At 39.3% G+C, this 27,224-nt stretch overlaps 1 protein-coding gene across 7 annotated transcripts in view; it reads right to left on the bottom strand.

Moving 5' to 3' along the window:
* Gpat4 (Glycerol-3-phosphate acyltransferase 4) overlaps positions 1-27,224 on the bottom strand; it is an 86,887-nt gene that overhangs the window by 24,976 nt on the left and 34,687 nt on the right. For 3 of the 7 annotated variants that reach the window (XM_071682048.1, XM_071682046.1, XM_071682047.1), the window contains 3 exons: positions 25,269-25,403; positions 19,026-19,262; positions 7,037-7,270 (listed from right to left, as the gene is read on the bottom strand). In XM_071682048.1, the coding sequence (XP_071538149.1) occupies positions 7,037-7,270; positions 19,026-19,262; positions 25,269-25,403 (606 nt within the window). The remainder of the gene's footprint in view (positions 1-7,036; positions 7,271-19,025; positions 19,263-25,268; positions 25,404-27,224) is intronic. The other 4 variants (XM_071682053.1, XM_071682051.1, XM_071682049.1 and 1 more) reach the window with 2 other exon arrangements.

A 27,224-nucleotide genomic window follows, 5' to 3' on the forward strand; every position in this document is an offset into this window, starting at 1 on the left:
GTTGAATGTGTTTGATGTGTTAGAATGTGTTAGAGTGGCAGATATAGGGTGTTTTGGTCGAGGTGGTGTGCAAAGTGAGAGGGTTAGGGCAAATGATTTGGTAAACAGAGAAGAGGCAGTAAAAGCTTTGCGGAAGATGAAAGCCGGCAAGGCAGCAGATTTGGATGGTATTGCAGTGGAATTTATTAAAAAAGGGGGTGACTGTATTATTGACTGGTTGGTAAGGTTATTTCAATGTATGTATGACTCATGGTGAGGTGCCTGAGGATTGGTGGAATGCGTGCATAGTGCCATTGTACAAAGGCAAAGGGGATAAGAGTGAGTGCTCAAATTACAGAGGTATAAGTTTGTTGAGTATTCCTGGTAAATTATATGGGAGGGTATTGATTGAGAGGGTGAAGGCATGTACAAAGCATCAGCTTGGGGAAGAGCAATGTGGTTTCAGAAGTGGTAGAGGATGTGTGGATCAGGTGTTTGCTTTGAAGAATGTATGTGAGAAATACTTAGAAAAGCAAATGGATTTGTATGTAGCATTTATGGATCTGGAGAAGGCATATGATAGAGTTGATAGAGATGCTCTGTGGAAGGTATTAACAATATATGGTGTGGGAGGCAAGTTGTTAGAAGCAGTGAAAAGTTTTTATCGAAGATGTAAGGCATGTGTGCGTGTAGGAAGAGAGGAAAGTGATTGGTTCTCAGTGAATGTAGGTTTGCGGCAGGGGTGTGTGATGTCTCCATGGTTGTTTAATTTGTTTATGGATGGGGTTGTTAGGGAGGTGAATGCAAGAGTTTTGGAAAGAGGGGCAAGTATGAAGTCTGTTGGGGATGAGAGAGCTTGAGAAGCGAGTCAGTTGTTGTTCGCTGATGATACAGCGCTGTTGGCTGATTCATGTGAGAAACTGCACAAGCTGGTGACTGAGTTTCGTAAAGTGTGTGAAAGAAGAAAGTTAAGAGTAAATGTGAATAAGAGCAAGGTTATTAGGTACAGTAGGGTTGAGGGTCAAGTCTATTGGGAGGTAAGTTTGAATGGAGAAAAACTGGAGGAAGTAAAGTGTTTTACATATCTGGGAGTGGATCTGGCAGTGGATGGAACCATGGAAGTGGAAGTGGATCATAGGGTGGGGGAGGGGGTGAAAATTCTGGGAGCCTTGAAGAATGTGTGGAAGTCGAGAACATTATCTCGGAAAGCAAAAATGGATATGTTTGAAGGAATAGTGGTTCCAACAATGTTGTATGGTTGCGAGGCGTGGGCTATGGATAGAGTTGTGCGCAGGAGGATGGATGTGCTGGAAATGTGATGTTTGAGGACAATTTGTGGTGTGAGGTGGTTTGATCGAGTAAGTAACATAAGGGTAAGAGAGATGTGTGGAAATAAAAAGAGCGTGGTTGAGAGAGCAGAAGAGGGTGTTTTGAAATGGTTTGGGCACATGGAGAGAATGAGTGAGGAAAGATTGACCAAGAGGATATATGTGTCGGAGGTGGAGGGAACGAGGAGAAGTGTGAGACCAAATTGGAGGTGGAAAGATGGAGTGAAAAAGATTTTGTGTGATTGGGGCCTGAACATGCAGGAGGGTGAAAGGAGGGCAAGGAATAGAGTGAATTGGATCGATGTGGTATACCGGGGTTGACGTGCTGTCAGTGGATTGAATCAGGGCATGTGAAGCGTCTGGGGTAACCCATGGAAAGCTGTGTAGGTATGTATATTTGTGTGTGTGGACGTATGTATATACATGTGTATGGGGGTGGGTTGGGCCATTTCTTTCGTCTGTTTCCTTGCGCTACCTCGCAAACGCGGGAGACAGCGAAGAAAAAAAAAAAAAAAAAAACACACACACACTTCACACTCCTGGAGACTTTATATCATATCTAGTCACTAACAGATAATGAATACATGAAATATTTCACCATGCACCAGATAACTTTTATAAGACATGTAATTTCTAAGACATATCACATTCGCTATGTTTTATCTGCAAAATTTTCACATATTTACATTATTCGCAAATTTGTATATAGTACTATTTATTCGGTGCAAAATAATTTGAGCCACCTACATATATGCCTGCCTTTGTTATAAAGTATTCTATTTTTCTTTCCTCTATATCACAATCACGATCTCTTTCCTGTTTTGATGAGAATAACATTCACCATTCATCAAACATGCAAGAGTTTTGGAAAGAGGGGCAAGTATGCAGTCTGTTGGGGATGAGAGAACTTGGGAAGTGAGTCAGTTGTTGTTCGCTGATGATACAGCGCTGGTGGCTGATTCATGTGAGAAACTGCAGAAGCTGGTGACTGAGTTTGGTAAAGTGTGTGAAAGAAGAAAGTTAAGAGTAAATATGAATAAGAGCAATGTTATTAGGTACAGTAGGGTTGAGGGTCAAGTCAATTGGGAGGTAAGTTTGAATGGAGAAAAACTGGAGGAAGTAAAGTGTTTTAGATATCTCGGAGTGGATCTGGCAGCGGATGGAACCATGGAAGCAGAAGTGAATCATAGGGTGGGGGAGGGGGCGAAAATTCTGGGAGCCTTGAAGAATGTTTGGAAGTCGAGAACATTATCTCTGAAAGCAAAAATAGGTATGTTTGAAGGAATAGTGGTTCCAACAATGTTGTATGGTTGCGAGGTGTGGGCTATGGATAGAGTTGTGCGCAGGAGGGTGGATGTGCTGGAAATGAGATGTTTGAGGACAATATGTGGTGTGAGGCGGTTTGATCGAGTAAGTAATGTAAGGGTAAGAGAGATGTGTGGAAATAAAAAGAGTGTGGTTGAGAGAGCAGAAGAGGGTGTTTTGAAATGGTTTGGGCACATGGAGAAAATGAGTGAGGAAAGATTGACCAAGAGGATATATGTGTCAGAGGTGGAGGGAACGAGGAGAAGTGGGAGACCAAATTGGAGGTGGAAAGATGGAGTGAAAAAGATTTTGAGCGATCGGGGCCTGAACATGCAGGAGGGTGAAAGGCAGGCAAGGAATAGAGTGAATTGGATCAATGTGGTATACCAGGGTCGACGTGCTGTCAATGGATTGAATCAGGGCATGTAAAGCGTCTGGGGTAAACCATGGAAAGTTCTGTGGGACCTGGATGTGGAAAGGGAGCTGTGGTTTCTGGCATTATTACATGACAGCTAGAGACGGAGTGGAACGAATGGGGCCTTTGTTGTCTTTTCCTAGCGCTACCTTGCACACATGAGGGGGAGGGGGATGTTATTCCATGTGTGGTGAGGTGGCGATGGGAATAGATAAAGGCAGACAGTATGATGAATTATGTACATGTGTATATATGTATATGTCTGTGTGTGTATATATATGTGTATATTGAGATGTATAGGTATGTATATTTGGGTGTGTGGACGTTTATGTATATACATGTGTATGGGGGTGGGTTGGGCCATTTCTTTCGCTTGTTTCCTTGCGCTACCTCGCAAATGCGGGAGACAGCGACAAAGCAAAATAAAATAAAAATAAATATTCATCAAACAAATATCATTATCATTAGTGCCCCAGAGGCAACCTCAGTGAGTCGACCTCAGCTGTGGCAGAAAGAGGCGGCGAGTGCACATGCTTAGGAGGCATGAGGCCATATTATTCCCCACTGTGCTGCATTGGCAACAGTCACAGCAGGATTTTTGCCTCCATCAAACATCCTATCAGATGCCCCTGTCAGCACATTCACATAAAAGAGTTCCTCTTTTGCACACCTATCATACATTTCTAAATAAGTATAATTCTTTACAATTCTTAACAGTCTGCTAAATATAGGCTTTCCGAGAAACTTCAAACATTCAAGGCACTTCAAGGCAAAGTGTGTCCAGTGAACCTCACTACATAATGAAATTAAATGTTGCCATCAGACAGCAGAACATATTACTGAAACACACAACATGCACAAAATAATAGTAATAAAACAGCATGATAAAATTCTTACACATGGAAATAAAAAACCTGATATCCAGTGTCAACATGGACTAAAGTGGTGAAATAGACATTGAGGTCCGGGAGATAATGGATATATGCAGTTAGGACGCTTTGCAAAATAACAGCCAATACCTGGAACCAACAGACTGGCCAAATATCCTTTTCTGAAGCTGTGGCTAGCAAAGAATACAGTACACTGTGAGAAAATACAACTTAATCAGCTGAAGTGTTTAGACATAACGTATATATCCATACATCAATTTCTCACAACAAAATCATGCAATCTGCATTAATCCAAACACTAACTCTCACCTCAGTATACTATCAAAGTTTCATAAGTAACATCTAAAAGCATAATTCCTAATGCAGATTCATAATTAACATCATACATTTTATATGAAAGAATGATATATAGGTGAACAAAATCATCAGAAAGCTGCTGTAGCACACAGGAAAGAAGAGGTTAAATGCAACTTTGAAAATAAGGGGAGGTTTCTGGAAAGGATCATACAATCCACGTACATGTGAAGAGTACAAAACAGCAGAATATGGGAAAGGCCAACAAAATGTTATTGAATAAAATGGAGAGAATATGAAATGGAACATGGACCAACAAATTCACTGATATATAGCATTAATGAGATGACCTCGATTAGGGTGTCAGTTGCCCATGAGGTGGAAAGGTCTGTGGGGCCTGGATGTGGATAAGGAGCTGTGTTTTCGCTGCATTACACATGACAGCTAGAGACTGAGCGTGAACAGTTGTGGCCTTTTTTGTCTGTTTTCTTGGTACTACCTTGCTGAAGCAGAGGATAACGATGCTGTTTCCTGGAGGGTGGGGTAGCAACAGGAATAGATGAAGGGAAGCAAGTATAAATATGTATATGAGTATATATGTATTGTCTGTGAGTGTGGGTCTGTGTGTATGTATATGTTGATATGTATATGTATGTATATGTGCACATATCGGCATTTATGTACATTTATGTACATCCCTGGGGATAGGGGAGAAAGAATACTTCCCACGTATTCCCTGCATGTCGTAGAAGGTGACTAAAAGGGAAGGGAGCGGGGGCTGGAATTCCTCCCCTCTCATTTTTTTTTTTAATTTTCTAAAAGGAGGGACAGAGAAGGGGGCCAGGTGAGGATATTCCCTCAAAGGTCCAGTCCTCTGTTCTTAACGCATTCTCACTAATGTGGGAGATGGCGAATAGTATGAAAGAAAGATGTACATATATGTGCATATGAGTGGATGGGCCATTCTTCGCACATGTTGGAAACAGCAATTATGTATAATAGATAAATAATAATAAAGGGTGAAAGGCGTGCAAGGAATAGAGTGAATTAGAACTATGTGGTATACCGGGGTGGAGGTGCTGTCAATGAATTGAACCACGGCATGTGAAGTGTCTGGGGTAAATCATGGAAAGGTCTGTGGGGCCTGGACGTGGAAAGGGAGCTGTGGTTTCAGTGCATCCCACGTGACAGCTAGAGACTGAGTGTGAACAAATGTGGCATTCTTTGTCTTTTTCTGGCCCTACCTCACTGGGGGATGCTATTTCATGTGTGGCAGGGTGGCAACGGGAATGGATGAAGGCAGCAAGTATGAATATGTACATGTGTATATATGTATATGTCTGTGTGTGTACATGTATGTATGCGTTGAAATGTATATGTATGTATATGTGCGTGTATGGGTGTTTATGTACGTATATGTGTATGTGGGTGGTTGAGCTATTCTTCGTATGTATCCTTGCACTACCTCACTGATGCTGGAAACAGCAGTTAAGTAAAATATATATCATTATCATTATTATTATTATTATTATTATTATTATTATTATTATTATTATCATTACTATTACTTTATTATCATACTAGTTAAGCAAAATATATATTATCATTATTATCATTACTATTACTTTATCATTATACTTGATTGCTGTTTCCCATGTCAGCAAGGTAGCACCAGGAAACAGACAAAAAATGGCCTATCCACTCATATACACATAAACGTCCATACATGCACATATACATACATATACATTTCTATGAGTCCACAGGGAAAATGAAACACAATAAGTCCCCATGTGCACTTTCGTGTAATAATCACATCATCAGGGGAGATACAAGAAAGAATTATATGTCAGCTGATATACAATGAAGAGACATAGCTAGGATGCCATTGGTAAACAAGTGATTGTCCAAGACAGACAACGAGGGTATCATAAACTTATTATGTGGACAAGAAGGGGAATTGTCTACAAATTTTATCAAAAATAAAGCTATCCCATTTGTACAGACTTTCACTAATATCAAGGTTATAATTCTCTGTGTACTTAATAAATTAAGATTCAATGATATTTCTCGTGGTACTGGAGTTAGAGTTAATAAATGAGATGGCATTACTCCAGTCAATACAATGATCACAGTTTTTAACATGATTAAACAAGGCATTTGATTCTTGTCCTGTTCTTATGCTATATCTATGTTGCTTAAGTCTAACAGAAAGATCCTTACCAGTCTGCCCAACATAATAAGTTTATGATATGCTCGTTGTCTGTCTTGGACATTCACGTGTTTACCACATGGCATCATAGCTACGTCTCTTTGTTGTATATCAGCTGACCTATATTTCTTTCTTGTATCTTCCCTGATGATGTGATTATTACACAAAAGTGTACTTAGGAACTTATCGTGCATCATTTTCCCCGTGAACTCATAGGAATATGCTTGATCACACACAAAATTGTGATCCTTTCCATACATATACATATCAACATATACACATATACATACATATACATACACAGACATATATGTATATACACATGTACATATTCATAATTACTTGCCTTCATCCATTCCTGGCACTATCCCACCCCACAGGAAACAAGACAAAATAAAGGTCATATTGAGGTAGACATGAATCATTAGACATGCCTTAGATTAAAAAGAAAAATATTGGAGAAATCTGATAGAAAATATTTTTGAAATGAAGAGCCACAGCAGGATACAGTATCAAACCTTACCTAAGAATGAATCTTAAGCAACATATAAACACATATACATGAAAAAAATTATTACATTTCATTTCAAACACTAACTAATTAGCAACATACCATGTCATAAGTATTGTCACAAGCCAGTACCAATACGTCAATGGGTGTGGTGTGGTTGGCTACACAGATACCACGCTGGGGAACATTTTCTTTGTTGTGGTAAGTACACACCAGTGACAGAGCCCCACTGAGAAAGTCAAAGCAGAAGACTGATATACAGCTATTCAGCCTCTTCTTCATTTTGCTCTCTGGGAGACAACCCACGAAGTAAGTACACGCTACCATGATAACCATCTGCAATACATGGCCAAGCCCCAAGCACTATAGACAAACATACCACAAAGACATCACAAAATGATGGTAACAAAAGACACAAGTCAGTACTAGAATAAGGCATGTCTAGAACATATACAAAAATGCCTCCAACAAACAGTGCACAATGTTTAAGAAAGGATTTATATATCATCCACTTATCTGATACCTACAGACCTAACTTTGTTCCCACATACCTGGAGTTAAAAGGCGCATGAACCCACAAACAATAAAGTTGGAAAGATAAAAAATATGAATAAATAAACAAGCAATGAGCACTGCTTTGCAAGACTTCATCCCATAGAAGTCTGTTTTCAAAAGCCACATGAATAGTTATGTCAACCATTTTGAACTGACTGAAACCTTTGGCATGCATTATGGTTTCATCTCACCTTCAATTCTTTCCAAATAGAGATAAAGGCTGCAATGTTACTTAAGTGACAGACATTTTATGAACATACAGATGCATGGAGATTGGTCCTCTTGTTCCTTGCAAAATGACTAGTAAGAAAATAATAATATTCATAGTGAGCATTTCCTATTAAAGAAAATAATTAGTCAAAAGATGAACTATCAATACTTAAAAATAATATCCTCCTCCTGTCATCTAAAAAAAAGTGTTCAGTGTCCCTGCATTGAGAGAGAGAGAGAGAGAGAGAGAGAGAGAGAGAGAGAGAGAGAGAGAGAGAGAGAGAGAGAGAGAGAGAGAGAGAGAGAGAGAGAGAGAGACAGAGAGAGAGAGAGAGAGAGAGAGAGAGAGAGAGAGAGAGAGAGAGAGAGAGAGAGAGAGAGAGAGAGAGAGAGACAGAGAGAGAGACAGACAGAGAGAGAGAGAGACAGAGAGAGAGACAGACAGAGAGAGAGACAGAGAACCAACTGCAATGACATTTTGCAGCGTGCTCACCTCATATAACAGTGAGAAATAAAAAAAATCAAAAGAGGAAAAGATGTATATGGTGGCGAGGTTGGAAGAAGAAAAGGAAAACAAGGATGTAATAGCAAAGGCAGAGGTGACAGCAAAGGAGGGATAGGAAAATGAACAAAAGAAGGATGAAGAGGGGAAAGAAGAGGAAGGGGCATGAAGAGAAAAGAGGTCACTGAAGTAAGGGGTAGGGCAGGATGGGGGTAGAGAGAGATGGGTAAGGTTGGAGATGGATATGGAACAGAAAGAGGAGGGGGAGAAGAGAGAAAAGAGGGGGAGAAGAGGAAAAAGTGGAGGAAAGGGAAGTACTGTAAATGGGTGTGCAAGAAAGGAACATAATAAAGGCCATGATGGTCTATGAGCTGGAAGACTGAAGAGTGACCTAAATAACTAATCTACATATGTAGATGGAGAGAAGATAAGAGAGTTAATAAAAAGCTTCTTATCACATATCACTCCCTCTAGTTTATTATTTAGAAGGAAAACAGGTACTAAGGAAAGCCACATAATAAGAAAAAGAAAACCAATACTGTAATTCTATAAGAGAGGTTGAATGGAAAATACATTTTGGAAACTAGATACTCTGGGGAACAAGACATTTAGCTACAAATCTGTACAGCAAAAAGTTGAAATATAAGTATATTATGCAATAAAAAATACATGCACATTATGCTGTCATTCTTGAAAAGGCTTATTCATTGATAATCAATATCATTAAAATCATTTGTCAAGGAATGATTTAAATCAACACCTTGGCAATATCTGGTGATAGTTTACTACAATTTTTACACGTTTACCATTAAAGAAACTTTACCATCAATTTTATTACATCTTACTCCCTCTAACTTAATGTTAATTTTGCACAAATAATCTCAGTCTACTACAAATAAATCATTGTTACACAATCAAAACTATCAAATACCTTTATAACATGTTATATCTTGGAGTCTGCATTTTTTTTTCTTGAAAATTTTCACTAAAAATTTTGGGTACAGCATTTTCACTATATGGCTAACTTTGAAATCTAACATTCTATTTGCTTTATCACATACAGTTACATATTGCTTTGGATCTCTAGATCATCAATGATTGCCACTCCATGGTCATTTTCTTTTTGTACTTCTAATAATGACTTCTCAAACACCTTCTACTGTATTCAAGTTTAACATTTTTTCACCAAAATGCATCACTTTGCAACTGGCTACAGTGAAGTTCATTTGTCAAGTCTGAGACCACTGCATCAATCTGGCTCAATCTCTGAATCATTTACTCCAAAAGAACCCCAGCCATACTTGTTAATCTTATTCTGTGGAGACCCCTAGCTGTACTTGTATAGACTGCTTCTTTCTCCCCTCATTTAAATTCAAACTAACGCTTTATTGATAAGGAGTGATACTTGAAGTCAGGCAATTGTAATAAGCACTGGGAAACACAATGACCCTGTGGACACCCTGTACTTGTACAGGATGCCATCTCCTGCCATCATTTATTGTTATGCAGACATGCTTAATGTCACAAGCACTACAATTAGCAAAGGAAAAGAATCCTAATCCCTCAATTACCCACATAAAATGAGGGAAGATACAGCCCTACCATATGCCCACTAACAATTAGTGGCTAATTTGGGATACTCTTTGAAGCACTAATTAAAGCAATATGATACAACAGATGTTGAACTCTTAACACTGGGAAAATCTTTTGTGTATCAGTAATCCACTAATAGTGGAGAGGAGCCAAAGGTGTATGCCTAAGCACAAGTAAACAAACATGAAAAGTCAAGCTCAAAAGGTATAACAAATCTGTCTATACTATATCAACTATGGGTAATCTTCCAGATTTCTTTTATCTAACTTTTCTTGATAATACCTGTTAATTGATAAGCTGCTTGATATTTCCTGTTACACAGATATACATTTAAACACACATACAATTCATACTTCCTTGCCTTCATCCATTCCTGTTGCTACTCCATCACACAGGGAGTAGCATCACTACCCCCTGCTTCAGCGAGGCAGTGCCAGAAAAAAAAAAAAAATGTCACATTCAATCTCTAGCTGTCATGTGTAATGCATCGAACCACAGTTCCTTATCCACATCCAGGCTACACAGACCTTTCCATGGCTTACCCCAGAAACTTCACATGCCCTGGTTCAGCCCAATGACAGCACATTGACCCCAGTATACCACAGCGTTCCAATTCACTCTATTCCTTGCATGCCTTTCACCCTCCTGCATGCTAAGGCCCTGATTGCTCAAAAGCTTTTTCACTCCATCCTTCCACCTCCAATTTGGTCTCCCACTTCTGACACATATATCCCCTTTGTCAACCTTTCCCCACGCATTCTCTCCATATGTCTGAACCATTACAACACACCCTCTTCTCCTCTCTCAACCACACTCATTTTATTACCTCATCTCTCTTACCCTTTTATTACTCAATCAATCAAACCAACTCAACTGCATATTGTCCTCAAACATTTCATTTCCAACACATCCACCCTCCTCCACACAACCCTGAATCCTACCTCATCAATAATAGTTAAAAAATCAGAGGTGTAAAACTAGGCCTTGTGGTATCCGGATAGCTTGCCATGGTGAATCAGCCAGACACTTCACTATCCAATACCATTCATTTTTTATCTATAAGCCATGTATATACTTGACTCCTACAAGTATATACTTGACTCCTATATCATATGCACTTAATTTTCTTTTTATCTTGTTATCTTGAAGTAACAGATGGTATGAAAGAATCAATATTTCCAAAGAAAAATACATATCTAACATTCTTCCTATACATATCAACCACTCACTATTGTCACATCAATGTATTCTCAGCAAGAAGAGTAAAATATTTCTAAACATATTCACATTATCAACTACCAATGCTGTCCCAGTGTATAAAATAAAGTAAGAGCACACAATGAAAGCAGACACCCCATGAGGGGCTTTCAAGACCATTTCCTCCATTGAAGGATCAATTTCATCTAACTATATGGTACCTTATCAAAAGAGTTTTGGAATTCTAAGAAGAAGGAAGAGGACAGAGTAACATGAGGAATAATGAGGTAGAGGGATGGAGGAGACAGATGTGGCAAGAGGAATAGGAAGTGGGGAGGAGAGGAAGGAAGAGGAGGTGACGAAGAAGGGGGATGGAGGATGAAGACTAACAGGAAGCAGAAAGAAAAGGAAGAAAGAGAAGGGAAAGATCAGGATAGGGAAGGTAATCACAGGGATGGAGTATGAAGATGAGGGAATGAGAAGGAAGGAAGAGATGGAAAAAGTTACAGGAAAAAAACAAAGAAAAAAATGGGGAATAAGATTCCAGTTAGCTTTAATGTATGCAACCAGGCATGGTTTCCTGTATTCTGATAAAACATAATTAGAATAATTACTTCAAGATTTACTGTAGCTTTTACTTCGGCTGATAATTCAACATTTCATATTCACACTTAATTTTTCTGTAATCTGATAAAACATAATTAGAATAATTACTTCAATATTTACTGCAGCTTTTACTTTGGCTGATAATTCAACATTTCATATTCACACTTAATATTTCAATGTCAAAATGTATTACTTTGCATTTGTCTACATTTAAGTCCATTTGCCATGTCTCTGACTAATCCATAAATTTGTTTGTATCACACTCAATCTTTAAAGCCTTCCTATGATTGGGCCATTTTTCCTAATTTTGTCATCAGCAAGTTTTCTTTGAAATTTTACTTGTGAGTCCCATCTGTTCACTAACACAGATAATGAAAAGTATGGATCACAGGATTAAGGTATGTGCTATCCTGCTTGTCCCATTAAGCAAGATGGATACTTCCCCATTTAATACTAGGGTTGTTTCCTGTCATAGAGCCAGTCCACTATCCAAATCTAGATTCAATTTCCTATAACAGTGTGCATTAATTCTACTTGGCAATCTTTTAAAGTTAAATAAGAATGAACTAAGAAGGCTGATGTTTAGTGCTTGTCAGGTCATTATGGTGTGTGCATGTTTTGTCAAATAATGCTAGTTGGAGGAGGGGCAGATCTGTAGCTTTGGACTGCCACATTTGAAGCAGGCCTAAGCTTTAAAGTTCTGTCCAGTTTGTGGATAGTTATGAAGGTGTGGTGGGTGAGTATACCCATACAAAGGAATGCAAAGGAGTTCAAACAGCAAAAGACCAATAGATCTTTTCGAGGATGTTTCTGATAGTGAATGAAATAAGAAACTCACACAGTGTGATAAAAGTTAAAGGCATACAGATAATCTAAAGAAAATTACCTGCACAGTTAATGTGACTAAGGCTGCAAAAAATAATGCAAATCATGGACTTAAAGCAAAATGTTATCATGTCTATTCTTAAACATTTCATTGTACTGCTTTCAACCACTCTAATTGGTAAACCATTCCATATATCAAAATAATGTTGCAGAAAAAGTACTTTGCCTCACTAAGTTAAAAGGTCTGCCTATGTGTTTGTATCCAATCCCAAGAGTGAAATCAAATGAATCGAGTCTTAACCCATTCACTAAAGCTGATACATATGTGGTCTCTTGGAAGAAGGAATGTTCACTGCAGCTGGTACATATGAAGTTTCTACATTCAAAACTCCTGGGAGAGGGCTTTGTGGGGAAATTTATGTGACAGACAACCTAACTGGCATAATTCATAAAGTGTACAAATAAGAGAGAATGAATGTCCATTTTGTGAAGATGAGACATACAGCAACTCTAAAGGGGGACAGAGAAGGTGGACGTGATACACACAAACTACATCAAAACGAACAGTGTGTGTGATGATGGAGCAGGCAGCATTATATGGGGCAGGAAGGCTACACCATTTAAACCAAAAGTTTGATTCCACAAATTCAGGAAAAGAAAATGACTTCAAAGGAACTTGATATAGTTACTGACACAGAAACAATGGAAAAGACTGGAAAAGGAGCTAATATATATTATCAAAATCTCAGGGAAACATTTCCCACATTTTCACCTCAATGTAGATTGGCTATTGGGACTAACACAACCAAGGAGGAGATATGTGTTTTCTTCTGTGTGATGATTATTATGTCACTTGTTATAGAAACTGAACCACAGACTGCTATATATGATGGAAAAGTTCTGGAAAGCTAAAGCCCTGTGACCAATTTCTTTAACTCTAGCAAATTATTCACTCTGATGACACAAGACTTGTGCGAAGAGATGACACATTGTAGAAAATCCAGCAAATTCTTGAACGCAGATGCACAAACTTCCACATTCATGCCTTTTCAAGCATTATTAATAGGTGAGAGTTCACTGCAGTGGACAGATTGTCTGGCATATAGTCTTCAAAATGCAAAAGTGTTTGAATACGAAGAGTAAGTTATAAGTATCTTGATCATTAACTTTACCATGAATATTTTCATATGTTAAAACAATAATCCATACAGAGATATCACTATACTTTCACAAGAAAATCATGAGTGGATGCACAATATCCTGCTACTAAATTGTAATCTGGAAGTGCAGAGAGAGGAAATAACCTTGAAAATATGCACATGCTGACATGGTAAGGACAGCTAAATCCAACTGAGTTCTACATTGTCTCTATCAGGAGAGATCACCCTTTTAATTTTCATTCCTAAATATGCTTTATGATATTTCTTATATTTTTATAATAACTGCCATATGTGGGAGCAGGCCAAGAAATTAACCAACTGCAGTGAATTGATTAAGTACCTTGTGCATCCATGATTATCAAAGCTTTAGGTAATTTTGAATACTTCCATCAGATTCTTCACCTCTTTTCTAAATAAACAGATTCTAGTCATTTAGGAGGCCCTCATAAGATCTGTTTCTCAGCCAGGAATCATCTTGGTAGCTTGACAATGCCCTATCTCCACTCTGTCTGTCATTCTTTAGAAAGTGAGACCAAAAATGACCACAATATTCAAGATGGGGATAAACTAATGAATTTTAAAGAGTAAGGATAGTTTACCTAGACTTAAATTTAAAGGCCCAACTTATGATTCCAAGAATCTAATTTGCTCTCTTCACTGCTTCTATGCACTGCTTACTTGGTTTTAGGCCTCCAGTAGTACTGTTTTTCATTTCTTACTACTAGTATGTAAAAACTTTGCACTTATCAATATCAAAACTCATAAGCAACCAATGAATCCAGTCCATCAATTTGTCTGTGAGTTTGAAGCTGCAGATAATTGTAAATTCCCATCTTAGTATCATCTGGAAATTTTGATATCTTACAACGCAGCCCAAAAGGCAGGGCTAGCACATAGCACACACCACAGGAAAAACTAGAGTTACAGAGAATGAGCTGTGTGAGTTAAGTGTTGTCAAGTGCTGTGTGACAATGTGTGACAAGGAGAGACCGTATGTTTGCAGACAGAATGCCAGTAGTCCACATGTGGGTGGGGCATAAATAAAAAGACAGCTACCTGGTTCAGAGGAGGAATGTAACTTGACAACCAATGAAGTACAGTGGCTTACTACACAGCTGTCACTAACCCTCCTGATACATGGCGGGTAGTACTGGTAACATACCTCCTTGGTCATAAGCTGCCCACTGACTACTTCCTTCTAACATTTACTATGTCCTATAAGTCTCACGTTTCTCTAAGCAAATTTACATAACTAAATCTCATGCTGGTTACTGGTCTCTATGAACTTCTTATGAGTACTTTCTTAGACAACAGGCACTGAATTTCACCATTCCACCACCTGGCTTTATTTCAGGAACAGACAATCTAATATGCAGTGGCACACATTCCCTCTACTGCTCTGAAGCTTTTAATGAAGCTTTCCTGAGCTACATTCATGTCATTTTCATTGACCACATTATCCCAGGTTTGCCTGTCAAGAGTAATGTAATGATCATTAATATTTGCACATTTAATTTTTTTTTTGCAACTTTCATGCTGACCAACATTATATATATGCAATGTTGAAATAGACCTCAAAGTAATTTGTAGGCGATTCCCTGCAACAAACTCTTCTCCAACATCAACTTTATTAACAAGATCCTCATTTGACAAGGGGCCCCGTCATGCATAAACATGCCTTTGGGCCGATGAAGGTCATAGAAATGGTGCATGTGATCCTTCAGCGCATCCAAATAATTTGCAGCACGCATTGTCTCGTTTTTAGGGAGAAAAATAAGTCCCCAGCTCCGTTGGCACCACTGAAAATTCCCCAAACCATCACTGAAGGAGGGTGTTTGATGACTTTTGCGGTGTAGCTAGGATGGTAGTGGTTGGAGTTTGGGCTTCGGCGGCAGCGCTTAACACAAACACGTACTGTCTTGAAGGTCGATTCATCAAAGAAACAGGTCTGCATCCATTTCTCTGGGGTCCAGTCTTCGTATATTTGTGCAAATTGAAGTCTACGGCGCTTCATGCCGGCTGTTACAAGTGGCTTCACTGCTGCGTGTCATGACGGGAGGTGGAGGTGACGCTACAAGCATTCGCGAATGGTGCGGGTAGCAACGTTTCCTAGCAGCTCAGGGTAGATTTTCTTGAGTTCTGTGGACGTAATAAACGGGTTTTTCAACACTTCACGCCGTAGGATATTGTCTGTCTTCTGAGAGGTTTTTCCTGGCCTCCCAGAGCGTGGTTTAGGGGCCAGAACCTGGCTGGGGGGCAAGCGCCCTGCCGGCAGCGAGAAGCCTCAAGACGGTCGACAGAGAACGTCTAACTCGGGCACAAATATCTTTAATGGAGACGTTTTCCTCCCTCAAAGCAAGGATACGGGACCTCTCCTACTTCGACGTCATGGTTCGACCCATCTTTACTGATGTGGGGCACTATGGGGACACGAAATGGAGTTGGGCGGTATCTGGGAGGTAGCACAGGTAGGAGTGCTAAAATGATATGCCCACACACCGCAGAGTTTTCATGCAACTGGGGCAGTCAGTCGCCCTGGGCTACGCTCGAGGCATGAAAACATTCCAGATGTCACCAGAGAGAGCCATCGCTAACATAAGGTGGTTTGCAGCGGTCTTTTTTGAGAAGTATTTTCCATTGCGTTTCAGTGGGAGGAGTCAGTTCTTTCCGCCGACACTGTATCTCTGGTGTCTGCAAGAGGTCTATAAACTAGTCCTACTGATTTTCTTTTTATGGTTTATCTCTAATTTTCAACTGCTACCACATCATTCAATACAAGCTTAAAATGTACACTATTCAATACAGGATTAAAATGAACACTATTCAATACAGGATTAAAATGAACACTAAAGAGACCTTCCGCTGTTGCAAAAAATGATTGCCAAACATATTAAAGTGATATCATATTGATAGCATTTTCCTTTTATAATGCAGTTGTTTAATGTTTGTGATTGCTAAGCAGGGTATCCAGGCTGGTAGTACTGGTAATATACCTCCCTGGTTGGTGGCTACCGACCAAATGTACACGAGTACATTTTTCCCATCATCTGTTATCACCAAAATAAACAAACACAAGCACATTCCTCTCACTAATGAAACAGATATCTTCTTTCTACAGGATACATTTTAGCTGTGGCTATTGTAGTAGCAATGACTTTTCTGCAATTTTATGACTATATGATTCCGCACTATACTAGTTATTGAGCATTTAGATAAGAGTACTGTACACCATCATGTTTGATCTCTCTGCAATAAACAGTGGTATAACTTCCAAATAATCTCTTTGGAATAATGTGAGATTAATATCATGGAACAAGGGAAAGAGGTAAATTAATCTACATTAATCAAAGTTTTTTTTTTTTATACCTCGTCGCTGTCTCCCGCGTTTGCGAGGTAGCGCAAGGAAACAGATGAAAGAAATGGCCCAACCCCCCCCATACACATGTACATACACACGTCCACACATGCAACTATACATACCTACACAGCTTTCCATGGTTTACCCCGGACGCTTCACATGCCTTGATTCAATCCACTGACAGCACGTCAACCCCTGTATACCACATCGCTCCAATTCACTCTATTCCTTGCCCTCCTTTCACCCTCCTGCATGTTCAGGCCCCGATCACACAAAATCCTTTTCACTCCATCTTTCCACCTCCAATTTGGTCTCCCTCTTCTCCTCGTTCCCTCCACCTCCGACACATATATCCTCTTGGTCAATCTTTCCTCACTCATTCTCTCCATGTGCCCAAACCACTTCAAAACACCCTCTTCTGCTCTCTCAACCACGCTCTTTTTATTTCCACACATCTCTCTTACCCTTACGTTACTTACTCGATCAAACCACCTCACACCACACATTGTCCTCAAACATCTCATTTCCAGCACATCCATCCTCCTGCGCACAACTCTATCCATAGCCCACGCCTCGCAACCATACAACATTGTTGGAACCACTATTCCTTCAAACATACCCATTTTTGCTTTCCGGGATAATGTTCTTGACTTCCACACATTTTTCAAGGCTCCCAAAATTTTTGCCCCCTCCCCCACCCTATGATCCACTTCCGCTTCCATGGTTCCATCCGCTGACAGATCCACTCCCAGATATCTAAAACACTTCACTTCCTCCAGTTTTTCTCCATTCAAACTCACCTCCCAATTGACTTGACCCTCAACCCTACTGTACCTAATAACCTTGCTCTTATTCACATTTACTCTTAACTTTCTTCTTCCACACACTTTACCATACTCCGTCACCAGCTTCTGCAGTTTCTCACATGAATCAGCCACCAGCGCTGTATCATCAGCGAACAACAACTGACTCACTTCCCAAGCTCTCTCATCCCCAACAGACTTCATACTTGCCCCTCTTTCCAAGACTCTTGCATTTACCTCCCTAACAACCCCATCCATAAACAAATTAAACAACCATGGAGACATCACACACCCCTGCCGCAAACCTACATTCACTGAGAACCAATCACTTTGCTCTCTTCCTACACGTACACATGCCTTACATCCTCGATAAAAACTTTTCACTGCTTCTAACAACTTGCCTCCCACACCATATATTCTTAATACCTTCCACAGAGCATCTCTATCAACTCTATCATATGCCTTCTCCAGATCCATAAATGCTACATACAAATCCATTTGCTTTTCTAAGTATTTCTCACATACATTCTTCAAAGCAAACACCTGATCCACACATCCTCTACCACTTCTGAAACCACATTGCTCTTCCCCAATCTGATGCTCTGTACATGCCTTCACCCTCTCAATCAATACCCTCCCATATAATTTACCAGGAATACTCAACAAACTTATACCTCTGTAATTTGAGCACTCACTCTTATCCCCTTTGCCTTTGTACAATGGCACTATGCACGCATTCCGCCAATCCTCAGGCACCTCACCATGAGTCATACATACATTAAATAACCTTACCAACCAGTCAACAATTAATCAAAGTATTACATATAAATATTTAGTGTAAAATCATCTATTTGATGTATAAGTGTGGAGGTCAGAAAACAGACCAATTCTGTTGAGAAATCTTTGCTTGTGATCATGCAAAGTGAGAGATGATGAAAACTATTTGGCAAGGAAAAGGCTCAGTCAAAACGTCAAAGAAAAGATAACCAACTTGACTTGTATTAACAGGTGTAGAGAAACTATACCCCCAACATACAGCAACAAAAGTAGTGCCTTGAAAGTAGCAACAGCTATTGTACATAAGGCAAGCACTGAGATGGAAGCATGACAGTAAAAGTTTAGAGAAGGGATAACAACAGTTGCTATGCGAAAATGTTTAGATACAACAGAGAAAAAAAGACGAAAAACATACACATGTAAGCTTTGAGTAATGCTTTAGTGCACTCAAATACATGGAATGCCCAAAGCATCTTATTGCACAGAAACTCTTTTATCAACTAACATAAGAATAACAGTTGTCACATGCTAAGACTGCAACATCAACCGGTGTAGTATGATTGGCTACGCATATCCCATCTGAATATGCCCTGTTGTGGCAATTGTGGAAGGTAATAACACCACTGAAACTTCGAATTATGATTCGAAAAGATGTAAGGAAGATGCATCTGCTCATCCAACGTTTCAATGCACCATCAGGAAATAGCCCAACTATGATCGTCATGGTCACCATCAGCATCACCTAAAAAATCAAGAATGAATATTCATGCAGAAAGACAAAGGTCTCCCTAATATGTATTTTGTGCTTTGAACTGCATCTCTGTATCTTAACTCTTCTGTATGCAGACCAGTGTGAGAGAAAAAAAGATATATAAGAACATTTCATGTTATGAGTTAGCTCTTGGAAAGCTTAGAAACAGAAAATATGTGTCATTAAATGTTTTAGTTTAATCCAAGGATTAAACTATAAAACCGAAGTGGAAATGCTGATGCTTAAATTCAAGAGCAAAAGTGTCAAATAATAAATTCTAAAAAAAAGTGCACTTGTAGCATTTCATACATAAATCAACAGTACCTTCACATACTACTCCCTATCTATATCTCTGATGTCCATTCCCTCCGGGAACTACCATCAAGGTGTGGCTGTGGCAAAAGTCTCCACTTATCCCTGTCCTTACATGCCTCCCTCACATGCAAATTCCACCCATTCTTCCTCTGTTTCTCTCCCTCCAGTATTCCTCCACCCTATTTCCCCATGTCACAGGTGGTCTTCCACTCACAACAACCCCTATAATTGTAATATCATACACTCTCCTTGTATACACCCAGTTTTGCATTCTTTCCATATGCCCAAACCACCTCAAAGTATTATGCTTCACCTATTCTACCACTCCACAATTCATTCCCTTTACATTTCCTGCCATACCATACCTCATTTCCACAGCCTGGATTCTTGACCTCTGTGCCTCATTCCACATCCATGTTTCGGCTACATAGATCAGGGTTGGGAGGACTATGCTGTCCCTTTATCTTATCTTCACTTCCATACTTACACCTCTACCCTTCATTATTCTATTAAGGAATCCAATGACTCTTTTACCCTGTTCTGCTCTCTCCCTCATCTCTCCTTCCATACCATCACACTTACCTACGACAGCTCCCAGATACTCAAATTGCTTCACTTCTTCCAGTCTTTTTCCCCCATATCCACAGCACAATTTAGTACTTTCTTCTTTCACTCTATGTGGTTTACCAATCTACTTTCCCTCCATTTCCTTTCAAACACCATTTCTTTACTTTTACTTCCATTTACCTTCAATCTCCTATGCTTACATACACATCATAAAACACACTTATAACATTCTTCAACTCCTCTTCATTCTTCTCAAAAACATAGTATCATCCACTAACAGGCTTACCGCTAGCCATCATATCTCACCGCCACACTTCATCTCTGCACCCGCTTTCCCTAGTTTTGCTTTCATCTTTCTTACCACTCCATCCATCCGTATATATATATATATATATATATATATATATATATTTCTTTCTTTCTTTCAAACTATTCGCCATTTCCCGCATTAGCGAGGTAGCGTTAAGAACAGAGGACTGAGCCTTTGAGGGACTACCCTCACCTGGCCCAATTCTCTGTTCCTTCTTTTGGAAAATTAAAAAAAAAAAAAAAAAAAAAAAAAAAAAAAAAAAAACGAGAGGGGAGGATTTCCAGCCCCCCGCTCCCTCCCCTTTTAGTCGCCTTCTACGACACGCAGGGAATACGTGGGAAGTATTCTTGCTCCCCTATCCCCAGGGATAATATATATATATATATATATATATATATATATATATATATATATATATATATATATATATATATATATATATATATAACCATGTCTCCATGGTTGTTTAATTGGTTTATGGATGGGGTTGTTAGGAAGGTGAATGCAAGAGTTTTGGAAAGAGGGGCAAGTATGAAGTCTGTTGGGGATGAGAGAGCTTGGGAAGTGAGTCAGTTGTTGTTCGCTCATGATACAGCGCTGGTGGCTGATTCATGTGAGAAACTGGGAGCCTTGAAGAATGTGTGGAAGTCGAGAACATTATCTCGGAAAGCAAAAATGGGTATGTTTGAAGGAATAGTGGTTCCAACAATGTTGTATGGTTGCGAGGCATGGGCTATGGATAGAGTTGTGCGCAGGAGGATGGATGTGCTGGAAATGAGATGTTTGAGGACAATGTGTGGTGTGAGGTGGTTTGATCGAGTAAGTAATGTAAGGGTAAGAGAGATGTGTGGAAATAAAAAGAGCGTGGTTGAGAGAGCAGAAGAGGGTGTTTTGAAATGGTTTGGGCACATGGAGAGAATGAGTGAGGAAAGATTGACCAAGAAGATATATGTGTCGGAGGTGGAGGGAACGAGGAGAAGTGGGAGACCAAATTGGAGGCGGAAAGATGGAGTGAAAAAGATTTTGTGTGATCGGGGCCTGAACATGCAGGAGGGTGAAAGGAGGGCAAGGAATAGAGTGAATTGGATCGATGTGGTATTCCGGGGTTGACGTGCTGTCAGTGGATTGAATCAGGGCATGTGAAGCGTCTGGGGTAAACCATGGAAAGCTGTGAAGGTATGTATATTTGCGTGTGTGGACGTATGTATATACATGTGTATGGGGGTGGGTTGGGCCATTTCTTTCGTCTGTTTCCTTGCACTACCTCGCAAATGCGGGAGACATCGGCAAAAAAAATATATATATATATATATATATATATATATATATATATATATATATATATATATATATATATATATATATATTTTTTTTTTTCATACTATTCGCTATTTCCCGCGATAGCGAGGTAGCATTAAGAACAGAGGACTGGGCCTATGAGGGAATATCCTCACCTGGCCCTCTTCTCTGTTCCTTCTTTTGGGAAAAAAAAAAGAAAAAAAAAATATATATATATATATATATATATATATATATATATATATATATATATATATATATATTTTTTTTTATACTTTATATATATATATATATATATATATATATATATATATATATATATATATATATATATATATACACATATATATTATAAGAGTTGACAGAGATGCTCTGTGGAAGGTACTAAGAATATGTGGTGAGGGAGGCAAGTTGTTAGAAGCAGTGAAAAGTTTTTATCGAGGATGTAAGGCATGTAGGAAGAGAGGAAAGTGATTGGTTCTCAGTGAATGTAGGTTTGTGGCAGGGGTGCATGATGCCTCCATGGTTGTTCAATTTGTTTATGGAAGGGGTGGTTAGGGAGGTTAATGCGAGAGTTTTGGAGAGAGGGACAAGTATGCAGTCTGCTGTGGATTAGAGGGCTTAGGAGGTGAGTCAATTGTTGTTCACTGATGATACAGCACTGGTGGCTGATTCGGGTGAGCAACTGCAGAAGTTGGTGACTGAGTTTGGTAAAGAGTGTGAAAGAAGAATGCTGAAAGTAAATGTGAATAAGAGCAAGGTTATTAAGTTCAATAGGGTTGAGGAACAAGTTAATTGGGAGGTAAGTTTGAACAGAGAAAAACTGGAGCAAGTGAAGTGTTTTAGATATCTGGGAGTAGATTTAGCAGGGGATGGAACCATGGAAGTGGAAGTGAGTCACAGGGTGGGGGAGGGGGCGAACGTTCTGGGAGTGTTGAAGAATGTGTGGAAGGCAAGGACATTATCTCGGAGAGCAAAAATGGGTATGTTTGAAGGAATAGGGGTTCCAACAATGTTATATGGTTGTGAGGCATGGGCTATAGATAGAGTTGTGTGGAGGAGGGTGGATGTGTTGGAAATGAAATCTCTGAGGATAATATGTGGTGTGTGGTGGTTTGATCAAGTAAGTAATGAAAGGGTAAGAGAGATATGTGGTTATAAAAAGAGTGTGGTTGAGAGAGCAGAAGAGGGTGTCTTGAAATGGTTTGGTCACATGGAGAGAACGAGTGAGGAAAGATTGACAAAGAGGATATATGTGTCAGAGGAAGATGGAAGGAAAGTGGGAGACCAAATTGGAGGTGGAAGGATGGAGTGAATAAGACTGAGCAGTCGGGGCCTGAACACACAGGAGAGTGAAAAGCGTGCAAGGAGTAGAACGAATTGGAATGATGTGTTATACCGGGGTCGACGTGCTGTCAATGGATTGAACCAGGGTATGTGAAACGTCTGGGGTAAACCATGAAAAGTTTTGTGGGGCCTAGATGTGGAAAGGGAACAGTAGTTTCAGTGCATTATACATGACAGCTAGAGACCAAGTGTGAACGAATGTGACCTTTGTTGTCTTTTTCTAGCACTACCTTCTGTGCGTGCGGGGGAGGGGTGTTCTTTTTCATGTGTGGCTGGGTGGGAAGTCTTCTTTCTCCCCTATATATGTGTGTGTGTGTGTGTGTGTGTGTGTGTGTGTGTGTGTGTGTGTGTGTGTGTGTGTGTGTGTGTGTGGATAGATCTTTCTTCGTCTGTCTCTTGGTGCTACCTCACTAAAACGGGAAACAGTAATCAAGTATAACAGAAAAAAAAAAATATAATATATAACTGAATTCAGAAAAGTGTGTGAAAGGAGAAGGGTGAGAGTAAATCTGTGAAAAAAAGTAATGTTATTAGGTTTAGCAGGGTTGAGGGAGAAGTTATTTGGGGTGTGAATTTGACTGGAGAAAACTTACAGGAAGTGAAATGTTTTAGGTACCTAGCAGTGACCATAGCAGTGAAACAGAAGTGAGTCACATGGTGGGTGAGGGGGCAAAGATTCTGGGAGCACTTAAGGTGTGAAAAGGAAGGTCTTTACCTGGGAGGGCAAATGGGTATGTTTACAAGTGTAGTAGTCCCAACAATGTCATATTCATGCAAGGCATGGGTTACAGATAAGGCTGTGCAGAGAAAGGTGGATGCGTTGGAAATGAAATGTTTGAGGTCAATATCTGGTGTGAGGTGGCTTGACTGAGTAAGGAATAAAAGGATAAGAGAGAAGTTTGGTAATAAAAAGTGTGGTTGTAATAAAGTTTGAAAACACCTGAATTTCATGTATTCCATCTCGAAAACAATGACCATACCTGGAAACAATTTGAATTTTAAAAGTTTCCTCCCAGGTCAGCTGCAACTCTGTAACCAACTTTAATCCAGATGGTATGCACTAACTACACAGGAAAACAAAATCTGAAGTCCTAACAATAATTTCCTCCTTAGTGCTAAGAACTCTTCCCAAAAACATAGAAAATAACTATCTCCTCCCTTCGTATTATGAACTATTCCCCTTTGATGTCATCAACTGTCCTTTTTCACTGCAGCTACAGCTACTCCTTCCTACAGTAACACAAAGTACCCTACTAGTGAGAAAAAGTCCCCTTAAACAATGCCAAAAACTGTTGTCTCATTATCAACAACTGTCCTTACCAGAAGTACCAACACCTGTTCTCTTACATAGCATTAAGAGTGGCAACAATAACCAATTCTGTAATCCAAAAAGCAATTACATTCCAACTCTAATGCCCCTTTTCACAATGCAAACTAAGATGCCATCCTTTATAGCTAACAAATGTCTCACCACACACTCCAGAACAACATCCCCTCCCATAACTCTAACAAATAACCTTTTCAAAAGTGCTAACCCAAAACTCAAAAAATATTTCCTACTAGTATCAACACTAATCTAAAGACAAAAGGCACACATCAAACCCTTCATCGTTTACTTATTAATTTACCAACACACATGTTCTCATCTCTCCTGAACTGTTTCACTGTATAACTGCAAAGCTGGGATCATTTACTGAACAATCTTACCATAAAAAAGTTCGAACATATACTATGATCTGTTTCTACATACCTACCATCATTTGCTTATTCTAATATGAAAAGTAAACATACAAACTCAAATACAAAACAAAATTTTAACATCAAAAATGTTCTCTGCGTTTCTAACATATACAACAATGTTTGGTAATTTTTTCAGTGTCATTCACTGTGGTCCAGCACATCACTGGATAACTCCTGCCTAAAACTGAAAAGGTCCAAAGTCCTGGGCCATAGTGATACACTCTGTAAGAGAGATTTACCCTAATTTTCTACAATCTTCAATCTTGGTGGTAAAGAATAAACCCCAAAAGACACAAACTATTATAAATTGGAAAAGTAAAAATGAAATCTTACATAATCAATATAGAGACAGTAATGTACCAAAGTAAAACAAAAAAAATTGTATTCCACTATCAATATTAAAAAAAAATAGCACTTACCCCTATGATGAGAATTAGAATACGAAAAGGAAGCAGAAAACAGTAACGCAGGATGAAGCCTACTACCCAGAAGATTGTTAATCGAACACTGATGAATTCATACTGACAGTTTGTCCGAGTTAGAAAGTTCCATGACTGAAAAAAATACATACAAATAACCAATACTAAAAGTTTAGACACAAAATCATGATACACTGACCTAACTCAAAATGAGTCGATGGGAAAAACTGTTACACTTAAGAATGTTGATATCTTACACCATAAGTATCACAAAAATTTTCTTTTCTGTTACTAGTGCACTGTAAACATGACCATATTTCTTCACTCTTGTCTGCCATTTCCAGTGTTAGCAAGGTGACACCAAGGACATTCAGAGAAAATCCTCATTGCTCACATTCATTCTCTAACTGAAATGTGTAATGCACCAAAATCACAGCTCCCTATCCACATCCAGCCCCACAGACCCTTTCATGATACCCCTGGTTGCTTTACAGGCCCTGGTTGTCCACTGATGGTAAGTCAACCCCATTATACCATATCATTCAAATTAACTCTATCCTATGCATGCCTTCTTTCTACTGCATGTTCAGGCCCTCAGCATTCAAAATCTTTTTCACTCCATCCATTCATCTTCAATTTGGTCACCCCTTTCTCTTGTCCCCTCTATTTCTGACACATTTATCATTTTTGTCAACTTCTCTCATTATATCCCATCATCCAAACAATTTCAGCACGAACTCTTCAACTCTCACAACCATATACTTCTTATCACCATAACTCTCCTTCTTACTCTTTCATTACACACTTAATCACACCACCTCACACTATATACTATCCTTAAACATTTCATCAGTAAAGAACAAATGACTTTTCCCAGGACCCCTAACCCCCAACAGACTATAAACTTGCCCCTTTCTCCAAGACCCTTGCATTTACCTCCCATACCATTCCAACCACTAACAAATTAAAATTAAACCTGTTGACATTACAATCCTTCAAAATACAACTACATCTCCTCACCTCATTACTACCTATTAGCACTACACCAATGTTCCCATTTGCTCTTTAGTTTTTCTCACATTATCAACCTCCTTTCAAAATGTCTTATTCTGAAGTTAACTCACATTCACCCAAGTTTCATTTGCCCCCTTTTTCAACCCATACATCTTCCTCTTGACTTCCTACTGCTCTCTCTTGTACATGTAAATCATTTGCACGCCTTTCCTGAATCACCCAAATATCTCTCTTACCTCTTTCACTTACAACTTTACTTTATCATCCCACTAGTCACAATCCATCTAATCTGACCACCTCCCACATAACACACTCCTGCACATGACAGCACTGCTTCCCAAATACCCCCAGTTCCTCACCCACTCCTCGATAGCTTTGTTTACTCTCTCTTCTTGCCATTCAGCACATTCACATCCAAGTCTCTTTTTTGCATACTTGTCTATTACTATGTATCCATTGATGGCCACTGACCATAATTCCTATTCACATATGCATACATATGTATGTCCCTTCTTTTAAACCAGGTATTCCCAAACACAAGCCCTTTTTCAGCACAAACACTCCACAAGTGGTTCACTATTTCCATTCACATTACTGAATATTCCATGTCCCCTAATTGTACTCCCAATTGCCACATTTAAATCATTCATAACTTATACCCAGATTTTTGCATCAACACTGCTGACACACTCACTCACATGCTCCCAAACACTAGACTCTCATCATCTTTCTTCTCATGGCCATATGGAAAAGCAACTATATGCCCAAGACCATCTCATGGTTTCCGGTCATACTGCCTAATGGCACAGGGATACTGCAAAGCAAAACAGCAGCATCCTACAACATGACTTTCTCCCTGCTGCCTCATCTCCCCAGCTAAGGTAAAGCAGCACACAGCAATTGCACATGGTGCACCCATATACAACCCACATCACCACCATT

The sequence above is a fragment of the Panulirus ornatus genome, chromosome 33 (assembly GCF_036320965.1).
Source record: "Panulirus ornatus isolate Po-2019 chromosome 33, ASM3632096v1, whole genome shotgun sequence".
Taxonomy (NCBI): Eukaryota; Metazoa; Arthropoda; class Malacostraca; order Decapoda; family Palinuridae; genus Panulirus; species Panulirus ornatus.